Below are 14819 nucleotides of genomic sequence, written 5' to 3'. Positions count from 1 at the left end.
TAAATACAGGTTTTTAAAATGTTGCATTTATTGGAGACATTTTCATGTATAATAAAAAATTAGCATCAGATAAGCATTTTTTCCCAATATTTTATTGTTACCTCCCACAGTATTAAAAGACTACCAAACTTTGGTGGGGGTTCTAAAATTATAAGAATGTTACAGAGTCATTTGCAAATGATTATCTGCAGTTGCGAATTATAGTAATAATTAAATAAACTTTTTACAAATTCAAAGTAAAGTTGAAACAAAACACTGCTATATGTTGCATCTGCCAGTCACATATTCATGGCAGATTGCATAAAGGTCTGTAGGTGGTGTGTTAGGATCACTTTGGCGAATAAGAGTGCCAAGTTCTGACAGTTCTTGCTCATTCAACGGACATTCGAACTCCGGGACCAATACTGCACCATCCACATCTACACCATCATGTTCTGCTGCAACTTCCCAGTCAAACTCAGGCTCTTGGATATCCTATTGTGTAAGCATAATACAATATATCAATAAGTAGATAATCCATTGCTTTTGTGTGATAAAACATTTATGCCAATGAATGGGAAAATAACCTCAAGATTCTCTGGCTGGTCAAGCTGCGTATGCATCATACCAATGTGCCATTTCTGCTCTGGGCTCAAATTTGCTTCAGTACTTAGCGGATGGTGGTTCCAGCCTGCAGCAAAAAATCTCAAGTCTTCCTGCAGTTTAGGTAGGAATATATAATGGACACAGAAAATGTCGTTGGCAGAGGATAAATCCAGTAGGTGGTCTCTTTCCAGACTTTGTAGTGTCCCGTAGTACTTAGAGGTGACGCAGACCCTTAAATCACGCCATAGACGCTCAATCCTAAAAATTAAGATTTTCCTTACATTTACCTGTTAAAGGGATAGTTCACCCAAAAATGAAAACTATGTCATCATCCACTCAGCCTCCTGCTGCCACAAACCCGTATACATTTCCCAATTCCGACGAACACGAAGGAAGATATTGTGAGGAATGTTTGTAACAAACCATTCATGAGCCCCATTCACTTCCATAGTAGGATAAACGAATACTATGTAAGTGAATGGGGCTCATGAATGGTTTGATTACAAACATTCCTCACAATATCTTCCTTCGTGTTCATCAGAATCAAGAAACGTAGGCCTGCAACAACATGAGGGTGAGCAAATGACGACAGAACTTCCACCTTGGGCTGAACCATCCCCTTAATTAAATACAGATTCTTACATTATATGCGTCTTCCTAAAGTGTTTTTGTTCATCATTACAGTAGGAAGTATTAACTGGTATGGTGCACCTTTGATTATGAACGCTTTTCCCAGCCATAAAGCTTCCACGGTCAGTTCCACGGACTGAAAACATGAACTTTGCGATTTCCACATTTTCCACCCCCTGGTCTGCTCTGACTCTGTAATATAAAAGGACATATAAAGGACACTAAATTAAACTGCTTGTAAAAGTGTATCAGAGGATTTTTGTTTGTTTGTTTTTCATACATCTGTTAATCAAGTGCTGATCAAAACTACCAAATATTTACAAAGACTCCATGATTTTAACTCTTTAATTGCCAAGTGGTGTCACTGATTTGGGGGAAAAAATACACAAAATGACTGATTTTCAATATAAAAAGTGATTGTGGACTGGATTCTTTTCACCTTTTTTTACAGTCTTGGGCATGTCAGAGTTAGATAAAAACATTGGCTTTGATGCATTTTTAGTTTTTGTGCCACAACAGATTTTATTTTTTCTCCCTCATTTATTGTTTCTGGCCATTTTTGCCCCATTGACTTCCATTATAACAACATCTTTTGATTGCAAAACCTTATTACCATGCATTCTTGATTGTTGGTGGTTTTTCCTTTTGCAAAGAGGGCAAATTTGTCCTTTTTACAGTTGATCACCATGTGGCACCTTTAACCCTTATTCGGCCTGTGCAGAGCGTAATTTCTGGCTTATACTGTACATTGAGTTATATGGAGTATAAGTAAGCAATATGGTACGAGAGGCTGTGCTGTATCGTGAATAAGTAACAGCATTTACAAAACGGTTAGTTCCAATCCTTGATTCTGATTGGTCAATAGGTGTGCTTTATTCACGATAAAACACTGCTATGACCGCTTCACCCAACGGTTCTATTTAATATCACTGCGCCCTTAGCAACACCCTTAGCAACACATAAACATATAAGGAGACAAAGTCTGAAAACAGTTTGTTGTTTTTATTTGAGCTTTCATGTTGTTGTTCGCAGTCAGGGACTATTTTTTCTAGCGGAAGGAATGCTTTTATTGATTTAACTTCATGAAAGTTGCACTAATATTTTTTTTACTTTAATATTGTGTGGTAACCGTTTTATAAAAGCAATAAGGTATTCGAGGTAAGTGCTGTATCGTGAATAAGTAACGGCTGAAGGGGTTGCAGGCACTCCGCTTCGCGTCGTGCCTAACAACGCCCTTCAGCCGTTACTTATTCACGATACAGCACAGCCTCTCGTACCTTATTGCTTACATATGTGTGTGTGTGTGTGTGTGTGTGTGTGTATGTGTGCGCGCGTGCGTTCCTGGAAAAAAATCTGAAAAAAATCTTTGCATCAGATTTATGAACATCATTTATTATGAACCAAAATGTAAAAACAATTTCAAATAAACTGAAAAATGAAGCAAGAGTTGGATGGAGAACTAAACAATCAAACTAACTTTTAGTGTGTATTTGTGCACGTGTGTATTTAGTATTTCCAGCAGAACTTGCAGCCTATGACTTGGTGCTCTCTGCAAGTGTGACCTGTTCTTTTTTGTTTTTTACACCACTTGCATGTTCCCCTTCTCACTCCTGAGCTGCTGGTGCCAACAGAACAAAATAAAATCTGATGCTGCAAACAAAAATTGCATCAAAGCCAATGTTTTTACCAATCTTTGACATGCCCAAGACTATGAAAAAGGAGGAAAAATCCAGTCCACAATCACTTTTTATATTGAAAATCAGTCACTTCAGTATTTTCCCCCCAAATCAGTTCAAATCACTTATTAACTTGGCAATTAAAGAGTTAAAATCATGGAATTTTGTAAACATTTAATAGTTTTGATCAGTACTGAGGTTGATTAACAGATGTATGCAAATAATTGGAAAAAAAATATTCATTGGATAAATGTTTACAGTCGTTTAATTTAGTGGCCCTTTTTGGCCACTAACAACATGAAAGGGTAGTGAATTTGAACAATGCACAAGGGTTGGTTTTGCCTCAAAATGCATAGAACCGATGTTTTTAGTAGGGCATGTTTGTTAAAAATAGTTATATTGTCTAATTAAACTACCCTAAAAACATGCCACTGCAGGGCCCATGCTGGCTTTTTTGGGCACAGTGGGCTAGGGGCAGCCCACACCAAACCTAAACAGGCCCAGTGTTTGTTTGTGTTAACCTGACAGAAAAATGTTTGTAAACAAACCATTCGTAAGCCCCTTTCACTTCCATAGTAGTAAAATGAATATTATGGAAGTGAATGATGCTCACAAACGGTTTGATTATAAACATTCTTCAAATTATCTTCCTTTGTCTTCATCAGAACAAAGATATTTATAGGTTTTAACAACAAGAGAGTTAATAAATGATGACAGAATTTTCATTTTTGGGGGAACTATCCCTTTAATATTTGTAAACATATATTAGTAAAACACATGATGCAGTCAGGTGTATCTCAAATTGCATATGTATGCACTGTTCTTTATTTTGTAGTATACTGAGTATTATTCACATTGACAACTGAAGTGTTTTCACCAAGTTACCTTGAGGGTACACCATATCTTTCAGTTGCCTCCTTGAAGAAGCCAAGGGCTGTTGATGCACGATTGTTTGTTGCAGCGTTTAAGCACATTACCTGTAACACATGAACTTGCTGATGCACCCACAATCATATGAAAACTATTATTAAATGAAGAAAGTTAAAACATTCACTTCTATTACCTTCCTAGAATATCCGTCCACTGCCCCAAAAATGACAATATTGTACCTATTAAAAATTTGAGCACAATATAAGAAAACAACATGAGTTCATTGTCTTACAATTAAAGGCGCTCTAAGCGAATTAATGCGTTTTAGGCCATAAACATTTTTTTGTTTCATACAGCAAACAGCAATCCTCACTATCTGCTGCCTGTCCCCTGAACACACTGTAAAAACACGGTCTCTGTAGACAGCCCAGGCTCCACAAACTGTAACGAAAACAAAGTGGCGCAGCCTACAACCACAAAACATAACAAAAGGGCTTTTCACACTGTGCTTAACGCTGAGTTATCTTCGTTGTAAACCCTGCTTTTAACCCTGGGTTAAGGATCGTTTCACATTTGTAATTTAGAAGCAGGGTTATCCCTGAAATTAACCCAGGGTTATGAAACCCTGCTTGAAAGCAGGGTTAGCTTTTGTGGGGTTAACCCCGCATTGTGGTGCCAAACGCATGCAGTGTGAAATGAAGCAGGGTTAGAATTTTATGACCCTAATTAAACACAGCTGAAGTAGCTAATCAAGGTGTTCAGGGTTGCTTGATAATTACAGACAGGTGTGTTGGAGCTGGGTTTGAGACTCCTGACCCAGGGCTTAGGAATGCAGTGTGAAACGTCAAATTATGAATACCCAGGGTTATCTCTTAACCCCTGATTAAGTTTGAACAGTGTGAAACATGAAAAAAATAACCCAGGATTCCGTTAACCCTGGTTTTAGAATAACCCAGGGATAACAATTTCAGGTGTGAAAAGCCCTAAAGTGTTCCAGCCAATAAACGACAAGAAGGATTTGGGAGTGGGGGTTGGGCGCATTCATGACTCTTTCAGAAAGCACAGAAGGGAGGGGGAGGGGAGGAGTTAGATTCGCTCCGTTTTGTTTGACAACACTTTGAACGTCATCAAGAAGTGAAGTTACACAGATTCGCTTAGAGTGCCTTTAAATTATAAAAGTGTACACTAATGTTTTAAACCAAGTTTATTTCATAATGTAAAAAATGTGAAACAACCTTATCAATTTGTGATTGGTGTCCACATGCCAAAGAGACAGGGGGCCTCTAACAGAATATGTGCGTCGTACCACACATCCCAATCCATACATTCTTGAGAGAACTCCAATCGAATCCACTTCGTGCATTGAAGCAGCAACTCTTCTCCATTGTACATGAATCCCCATGGATTGTAGCCTACCTTTGACCATTCGGTATCCAGCAGAGGGCATTTCATTTTTAATCTGAACAACCAAACTATTAAGCTCTTGATCACTTATGTTGCTGTGTGTTTTTGTGGAAAATCCAAACTCTCTTATTCGTCTACAGACAGTGCGACATGAAACACCCAGAAGCTTTGCAATATACTGCTTTGAAAAATTTAGTTGACAAAGCTCAGCCAAAGTCTCCCTGTCAATGTCATATCTTGGACGCCCTGTCCCTCCAGCCACAGTAGTTACTTCTGTCGATGGGGCAGTGAGTTCTATTTGCTGCCTCACAAGAGCAAATAGCTCCTGCAGGGCCTGGATGATCGTTGTTGGCACATCAACATGTCTTGACAGGGTCTGACACAGGTACATTTCTTGACGACATGTAAATTCAAGGAAATCAAAATCAAGTGGTGATCTTATGAGAGCTAGCTCTAATTTTGAAAGGAGTCTTGAAAGAATCTGAAATTTCAGAATGTCCTAAGAAACAAACACAAATCAGAATCAGCAAGCAGGTTTGTTAATAATTCAATCTTCCACAATCTATCATCTTCTTCAAACACAAGCATAGTGTAAGAAAACTGACATCTGATCAGTGGCGGCTGGTCAATAGGGGGCACTGGGGCACCGCCCCCTTAAAGTTGGCCAGAGAGGAAAGTGGGTGTGCCTCATACATCTTGAAAAGTGAAGCCTCTGGCGCTTTGATCAGACCCTGGTGGTTTGCTGCAGTAAAAGTCATAAACCCTGCCCTCTCCATGCAAACGAATTGGACTCAGCTCCACATAAAATTTTCTGAAATTTGGTTTTGGTCCTTTAGTTGTTATATATGTTCAGTTGTTAATTTTTGTTCTAAGTTTAATTTTAGTTTAAGTTTCATTAAGTTTTCATTCTTCTAGGGAATTTTTTCTTAACATTTATGGTTTTAATAATCATACACAAAATAGTTTAAGCTTCCCTTTATGCAAATAGATAAAAACCATGCTTAGAAGAAATTGTCTCAGTTTCCCAATCTGGCTTTATGAAAGGTAGGCATATAGCAAATAACATTTGGCTTGTTTTAGATATTTTAGATTATAATGAATTGATTAACAATGGTGCAATCATTTTATTTTTTAGACTTTTATAAGGCCTTCGACATGGTCGAGCATGAGTTTATGTTTGAGCAAATTTGGTTTTGGCTCTTCCTTTATTAGAATCAGGGCTTTGAACCAGAATTTTTTCCCAATTGGTTCATTCCGAACAGAAACAGTGGCTGTTTCTCAATATGCGTTCTTCAGCGATCTTGCGTCCTCGTGTCCTCGCTCTACGTCATCATTAACGTTCATTCCAAGTTCATTCCAATTCTCAAGAACACAAGGACAGAGGACGCATGAAAATACCCGGATGTGTTCTTGATATCGAGGATGCATCGAGTGCAGACTTGCTGAAATCACTTTACGCCCCAGAAGTCATTGCGGCAAAACTTCCGAGTTCGTTCTTCCGAGGTCGCCTGGCAAGACCGATCTCCACGAGGACGCAAGTCCATTCTTTGCGTTCTTGGAATTGAGAAACAGCCAGTATTTTAACATTTCCGGTTTTCGGTTCAACCCTAAAGTTGCCGTTCCTGAACCGGTTAGAACAAAAAAATAAAGTTCCTGAACCGGTTAATAACGTTCCATGTCAGCTGTGGGACAAACAAATAAGTAGGCTGATCATTAGGACATTAAACTTAAATTATTAGTCTACATAATTTTCTTTAAGTCTCTACACAGGAAAGAATTTTTTAAAATAACATCGCTAAATTATTAAATCTGATATTTTTATTACGTGTTGAATTTGGAAAGCTTGCGCTTGTATAATGGAGAATACATGACTGCGTCAGACTTTCCGTATCACCTAACGCTCACAACATTTCTAAACCCATGTATGGTAATGTGCAGTTAACCAAATGTGTGGTTTAAAATGTGAGAGTCTCGACGTCGACATTATATTAGTAGATTTCTAGAATCATCTTGGTACAACGCCAACGAGTGCACGGGGGTAGGAATCACACATGATCACATGTGAGGTAAAATTTAGTGCAAAAATGCGTTATATATAAACATATTTTTAAATCATTATCAGACATTAAAATCAATCATTGTTTGTTGCTTATGTCATTTTCATTGTTTATTTATGGATTTAAAATGACATTAATTTAAAAAATAACGCAGTTGTTGGGCAAATGCATTGCACAATTAAACAATTAATTACACAGAATGTAAACAAAACATGCCATTTCAGATGTGAATATGATGCAAATATGTCATTATTCTGATTATTTGATAAAAGTTAGTCAATACATTTCTATTGGTGCTTTTTACATGAAGGGGGGCTCAGATTGTTAGAAATGTTAAGTTCCATGGAAAAGACTGAAAGCTCTATAATATTTTTTAATGTCTGTGTATGCACAAATTTCTGTGAGCTGTGCCCCCTTAAAAACAATTGGTGCATGACGCCCATGTGTATATACTTATATTAATAAAAAATATGGGTTCAGTAACTTCCATTTGAAATGCATTATCTTTTATTATTAAATAAAATAAATAAAACTATTATTGGATTATCTAACTATTATTGTATGAAGTATAAAATACTTCCATACGTATTAGGCCTATATCAATTTATTTATTTATGTGCATATTAACTCATATTAATATGATTGGTTCAGTTTGAAATTCATTATCTTTTATTATTAAACAAAATAAATAAAACTATTACTGGATGATTCCCCCGTAACGTCTGCCCCCGTCCCGAATTTCAGCCAATCTCATCTGGTCCCCCTATGTGATGTTTAACATATAGTGATGCACGGTCCCTGTTTATCGGTTCTCTTCACAAACAAATAAACACATTTTGACTTGTATTATCGTCTTGTAAATTCATGATTAGAAATTATGTGAAAGAAAACAATTCATTAAAACATGAAATGACATATATTGACTATGACGGGATTTTTACAACGCTGTTCATAAAAAAAGTGTGTGTGTGTGTGTGTGTGTGTGTGTGTGTGTGTGTGTGTGTGTGTGTGTGTGTGTGTGTGTGTGTGTGTGTGTGTGTGAAAGAGAGAGAGAGAGAATTATTACCTTGATTAGGTTATTACTGATAATAAACCCACATTATACTCAGATTTTTAGATTCATATAACATTTATTTCATGCTTTAACAGTTGACTTCAACAGTAACATTTTCATCATTTTTGATAAGCAGTAATGCACCACCAGCACCAGCCGCCACTGCATTCCGATAGAGCATTTCGAGGTCATAAAGCAAGCAACAAACAATGCTTATATTACACTCATGACGTGATGTAAAACTACACAGAGAAACAATTTCCTAACCTTTATTTCCATAACAAAATACTAAATGTAGGACTGCACGATATCGCCCAAATCGCCTGCGATAAGGACCGTGATTGCCTAGCTTGTCAGTGAACTACGGCTCTGTGTAGTAAGCTCCATTAAAGCAGGTGACGATTTACTACTAATCACGGAACCGGCTTTACTGGCGAGATGCGCAATCGTATGCAATTTATCGTGCAGCCCTAAATGGTCAGATTCACTAATCATAAATTATTCAACTTTAGCAATATTTCATTTAACTACATAAAAAAATCACTTACATGCACATTTTGGTCAGCCATTGATGAAAAACACCTAAAATCATTAAAAGACAACACAGGAAAAAAATCTTTTAAAAACACCTCTTCTTCAACATGACTTGAGGCGGCAGCAACAGCCAATCACAACAGGAGTAGCAGGGGCCAATGGCATTTGTTGTCACAAAGTCGTGTTGCCCCGCCCCCTGAGTGATAAACTAAAACTGACTTGCGCGTGTGTAGAATGATATTCTCGCGCGTGTAGAATCGCAGCTCGCGCGCGAGCAGATCGGCTGCGCGTGAGCATACTTCTTGTACTCGAGGGGTTTGTTATTTCCCTCGCAAGTGTTTATTTACGCGCACAGATTTGGTTTTTGTGTTCGACTGTGGGATTTGCGATTTCTGCAGGTTTCTTTTTTACGTGCAAGCTTTGTCACTGTGCTCGCGCTGCTGTAATTTGCCTGCGCGCTGGATTCACACGCTTGCAGACTTTTGTCCACTTTTTAACGTCATACCCGCCCCTCATGTTAGTTCGCGCGCGCGTGAGGATTCAACCGGTGGCTCTTGATTTCTGACTCAACGCGAACAACGAACGGGCTTCTTATCTCATCGCAACTCTGTCGCGTCGATTAAATCCTGAGAGGCGATACGGAACAAGACTTTTACGAGAACATTACACGGCTTTTGTCTGTGAGAGTGAGATGCCGTCCGCGAGGTGAGGGGATCGCGCTGTCAGAAGGATGCTGGTGGGAAATGCCTGTCGACAGAGAGGACGAGATTTGTCAGAAAGCGCTGGAGCTCTTGTCAGATCTTTGCTCTAAGGGGGAGGTGCAGAACGAAAACTGTTTGGATTTCATTTATTATTTTCGAGATCTCGCCAGGCCGAGGTATTCAGACTCAGGTAGGCGACACTTGTGTGTCAGTCACGAAACGGTTAATCGCGCGTGCTTTTTCTTCCTCAGGATCGTGAACTGTGGTGAATATAGTCTCCACGGTCTTTTTAATATCCTAACTTCATACATAAATTTAAGTTAAAAGTCCATGGTAGCCTACTTTCACATTTGATTGAGAATTGACTTGTTGCTGAAAAATTTATTCCATTGTGTGTTCATTATCATCCTGAAAAATCTCACATTTAAACCTAATATCACCTCGTGTGTATTCCGAGTCTAGTTAACGTTAGTTTAGTTTATAAACTCAAATACCTTTTATAAAAATATCTCACTCATAGGGGATCACTCGAATTTGACATTATTATATGTTTTAGTTTTTTCCAGCTTTCCATGCGGTCTTATTACGTTTTAAAGCATCATTGATTAATCTCATTAGGATTGAGATTCATTTTAGCATTCATTTAGGAATTCTGGCTTATGAAAATCAGCATTAATGGTAATAAAACCCAATGAACAGCTTTATTAGTCATTTTTTGTTGCATGGGCACGTGACTGGAGCCATATAGCCCATGGGAGCTAAATATCTCTACTGGTAACTGAGAGGTTGTAGGTTCAAAAGCATTAAGGGTTGAGCCATGGCCAGCCATTCTGTGCCACTGACCAAGTAACCATAGTTACCATCTATAGCAACTGATTTTTGTACACCTAATAAGTACTGAAAATTAATTTGGATAAAACATTCAACACAACTGGAAATGACAAGTAGCAAATATTGGCTGTGTCTTGGGAATTTTTTAAGTCTACTGTGTACACCAACAAACTCACTCATTTTAAATTATGTCAAGTCTCTTAAGACTATCTGACCCACTTAATTGAATACCATTACTTCATAAGCATTTTTATATTTTAGATATATTTAGATTTTTAACAAAAGTCATATTTGCGGCAAGTATTCTTAAAAGAATGTCTGCACAGGCTAAAATGCAACATTACAGCAATTAAGTTAGTATAACAGTACACACACACACACACACACACACACACACACACACACACACACACACACATTCTGCTTTCCATGTTTTATAGAGACATAGGCGTAATGCATTTTATACTGTACAAACTGTAAATTCTATTCCCCTTACCTACCCCATTCCCTAACCCCAACCATCACAGAAACCCTTCTAGTACTTCACATTTTCAAGAAACATCATTCTGTTTGATTTATAAGCTTGTTTCCTCATGGGGACATCAAAATGTCCCTACAAGGTCACAAAAATACTGGTATTCCTATCTTTGTGGGGACAATTGGTCCCCACGATGTGATAATTACCAGGTACACACACACACACACACACAATATAGTGTGCTTTGACATATCTCAAAACAGTGAAATAATGTTTCTGAATGACTGTGTATCTCTGAATTATTATTATTTTTTAACTGCTGTGCAAAGAATGGTACAGTTGTGCAATATTAGACATACACCTTATAATTTTGATATGAATAATACCTTAAATTTAATTTTTTATTAATTCAGTTTTCATCCCTAATTCCTGTGCTACATTAATTTAAATAGTTGATACTATAGTTTCTTCTTGTGGTTTAGTAAAGAAACAACCAGCTTCCTGTACATGGTCGCGCTTTTTACACTGCTTTAAGTACATTTACCTCATAAGTAAGGTAAGGAACCTTAAATATATATATTTAAAATATTTAATTAACTATTTTTTAATGAATGCAGACCTTCCGCGAGGAAAACCGGTTTATTTTTGTTTTAAGATAAGACGAGACGTTGAAATGTCATGAGCACATTTGGTTTAATTATTTGTAAATATAACGTCATATATATTATTAAAAGACTTATTTATATATTTTTTGTGTAATATTAAACTGTACCTATTTTGCATCTGTGTTACAGTGGGTTATTAGTTTTAAGCGGCTGTTATCTGGGAATAATTAACCTGCAAATGTCTGGTCTGTCACCCACAAATTGGTTACTGGCCAATCAGAATCAAGCATTCCAACATTCCGTGTAATAGTTAGGGAGACAATTCAAATATTCTGGAAAGGGAACAGAAGACTGGAATTGAAGAAACACATTGTCCATTATACACAGTAAAGAAAACATGAGTTTTCGGTACCTCTTGTCCTGACCTGACTCCTTAAATTGTTGTAAGCTAATGTAGCCTACTGTATGTAGCTTATGTTTGCTTTTAGCAGAAATAAAAATATGCACTGAAGACATTGTCTTCCTTACAGCTGGATACCATTGGATTAGAAAAGGCATTTGACCAGCCTTACAGTTGGAGGGTACTTGGCTCTGTAGGAGATCAGGCCATTCAGACCAAGTGGTTGTGTAAACTATAATTAAATAATCAGCAGCAGGAAGCCAGTAAGACAAGAAAAGAGGCAAAACAATAATTATCAAACGTCTCACTGTGCTGGAAAGACAGTCTTTCTTATGGTTTCCAGAATTCTTGTTTGTTTGTTTTGAAGGTTGGAAAATGCAATATTTTTTAGACTTGATTAAAAGAGCAATATGGAATAGCAAGTGATTTTGTGTTTCATTAGTTTAGGATGTAAGCTTTTTCCTTATGGAATGATAAGCATAACAGTGGAATTATTCACTGCCATTGTTGGTTTAAAGAGATGGCCGCTGTATGATAAACCGCAGTATGAATATCCTTTAGTGCTTTATAAATGTCTTGTAAATCATAAAAAAAGGTCGGGTGCACTCTTAAAAATAATGACGCTTCACAATGCCATTTTACGGTAAATGGTTCCATAAAGAACTTAACATCTGAAGAACCTTTCTGCTTTAAAAATGGTTCTTTAGAGTAAAGGAGTTCTTTAGATTAGCTAGTTGCAATTAGCAATGTCACCCACATTACACCTTTAAATGTGATTATTACACCTTTTACAGGTCTAGAGACTTGTGCAATATGCAAATCATTATTTATAGATGAAAGCTTTTCTTTATTTCATATTTACTGGAATCTCATTGATATGCCTCTCTGGCAAATCCCATGTGAGGAAGAGGCAATCTAAGCATAAATGATTGGATAATGATGCTTATTAAAAGCTTTTAAAGCAGTTTAGACTCAAAAAGCGCATATTCGGGGATGTACTGTGGGTTTAGAAAAAAGAAACATATTTAGTCCCATTTAATAGGTTCATTTGGCTGTCTTTGAATACATGTATAACATGCATATTTTTCATCTGTATTACACTGGACTGTAAATGTACATGCAAACAGCCAATCTTCCACCGTATAGAATGGTTGCTTTATATTAAAATACTTAAAGTTATTAAGCAATCAGTTATTAACGCAATGTTAACATGAATGCTTTGAGACTGACGACGAGCAGCACAGTGGGAACTTGTGTAACATGGCTCTTTGAAGATCTTTGATGAGCTATTGTGTAGCTTTTACTTTAAAGTGTAACTGACACACTCTGTGGACTGAAATGAGTTTGGCTGCATTAGGAAAATCTGTTCAGAGACAGCATGAAACTAAGTTTGGCAGCGACTTTTTCTACTAAACTCTGGTGAGAAACTAAAACTCATAAAACTTCAAAGTAAATCGTGATTTGAGAAAACCCTAGTGAGAGTTAGGTGATCTGCATGGGAGTATTTTTCATATAGTTACTCCATGCAAAGCATGGTTTTAGCAATTATTTTTGAATCATCCACAATATGTCTATAAAGTGCACAAGTAATGTGTTAAATTTCTTACGATACATCACTGCTTCTGTAAGTGCACTTACATTACTTTAATGTCAGATGCTGAATGGCCTGCGTAGTGCAGGTTATTTCATTATGTGATCCATGAACATGATTTGTGAGTCCCATTTGATTAATCTCCATCCACAGATCTGTCTGACTACCGCTGTGCTGCATAACGTCAAACACACTTATGATTTCTACAGCAGTAAAAGCAGAAACCAAGAATAACATAACACCATAGGTGATGAAAAAGGGAGTGCTGTTTAAAATTGGAATTTTCGCTAAAATGGAAACATTTGTTATAATGTAAGTGCTTGAGTAAACAAAATATATAACACTGCTAGTGATTTTCACATATTTTAATGTCACAAAGGTCTTAGATGTTGTGCCTTTAACTAAAACTAATGCAGAGTACACACCAAAAGATAATTGGGCCGATCTTGGGCGATTTCCCCCCTTCCGACAATTCTAGCTATGTCCCGATTATCTTGATGGTTCTACAGATTATCTTATCAGATTTTCCCTTGGTGTGAGGTGTGTTAAGAGTGTTCGAACCTGGCTGTAAGAACGTGGGAGACGCCCCGATCACTAATTGGGGTTAGGCGCGTTCATGACTCGTTCAGAAAGCACGGAAGGGAGGGGGAGGAGTTAGCTCCGCTCCGTTTAGTTTGACAACCCTTGAACGTCAACAGGAAGGGACGTCACACAGATTCGCTTAGAGCACCTTTAAGTGTTAGTTTATGTTAGCTAATGCAATAACAAATGTTTTTAGGCAAGGCAAGTTTATTTGTATAGCACATTCCATACACAGAGGTAATTCAAAGTGCTTTACATAGAAATGAGGAAACAGATAAAGACGAGGAAAAAAGACGAGCCGACAATAATATGACTGTATTATGAGAATGTTGCTAGATCAGGTTTATTGTGGTAATTACTTCCATGTGAAGAACACAGAAACCAGGTCAAGTACTTTATTTAAAGTATTTTATTGAACTCCATGCATAAAGATCGTGGCTTGATCTCCTCCTCAAACCTCAACAGCACTCCTAGAAGTGAGGGTCCTAATGTAGGTCCAGGTAACAGCAACACTTTACAGTACACTCTGATACTGCTTTAAACAGTTCTTGTTGTTGTGGATCACCATATGGTGTAGGATATACCATGATTGTCCCTCTTGTACCAACACTTGTGACTTACACTTTTCAGACTTACGCAGTTTCAACCTGAGTGTTTGGCTCATTCTACGCAAGAAGCTTTTCAGTGTTTCTGAAGCTTGGCATCACCATGCGTGACCCACTATTTCTTGTGATTCACATACTTAGGCAATAGTCTGCTCTTTATTAGCCTTGTATGTGAAAATCATTTTCTAAACACCAGGGGCCTCATTTATAAGATGC

The 14819-nt window shown here is 37.4% G+C and overlaps 2 protein-coding genes across 4 annotated transcripts in view; one reads left to right on the top strand and one right to left on the bottom strand.

The window, feature by feature from the left end:
• Positions 1-52: 52 nt before the first annotated feature.
• LOC141349670 (uncharacterized) lies at positions 53-6461 on the bottom strand. Its single transcript, XM_073853297.1, has 6 exons — positions 4997-6461; positions 3955-4000; positions 3777-3868; positions 1297-1407; positions 567-843; positions 53-474 (listed from the first exon to the last, which is right to left on the bottom strand). The coding sequence occupies exons 1-6, from the start codon at positions 5554-5556 to the stop codon at positions 259-261; spliced, it is 1302 nt and encodes a 433-aa protein (XP_073709398.1). The 5' UTR covers positions 5557-6461; the 3' UTR covers positions 53-258.
• Positions 6462-9320: 2859 nt separating this feature from the next.
• Positions 9321-14819, top strand: part of syt9a (synaptotagmin IXa) — a 47187-nt gene continuing 41688 nt past the window's right edge. For all 3 annotated transcript variants that reach the window (XR_008636499.2, XM_055174533.2, XM_055174532.2), the window contains exon 1: positions 9321-9701. Coding sequence is in view for 2 of the 3 variants with exons in the window: in XM_055174533.2 (XP_055030508.2) it covers positions 9554-9701 (148 nt within the window). In the remaining variant the exon portion in view is untranslated. The remainder of the gene's footprint in view (positions 9702-14819) is intronic.

Source organism: Misgurnus anguillicaudatus, chromosome 15, assembly GCF_027580225.2.
Source record: "Misgurnus anguillicaudatus chromosome 15, ASM2758022v2, whole genome shotgun sequence".
Classification (NCBI taxonomy): domain Eukaryota; kingdom Metazoa; phylum Chordata; class Actinopteri; order Cypriniformes; family Cobitidae; genus Misgurnus; species Misgurnus anguillicaudatus.
Note: the sequence above shows the minus strand (reverse complement) of the source record. Positions and strands in the feature narration are given on the sequence as shown.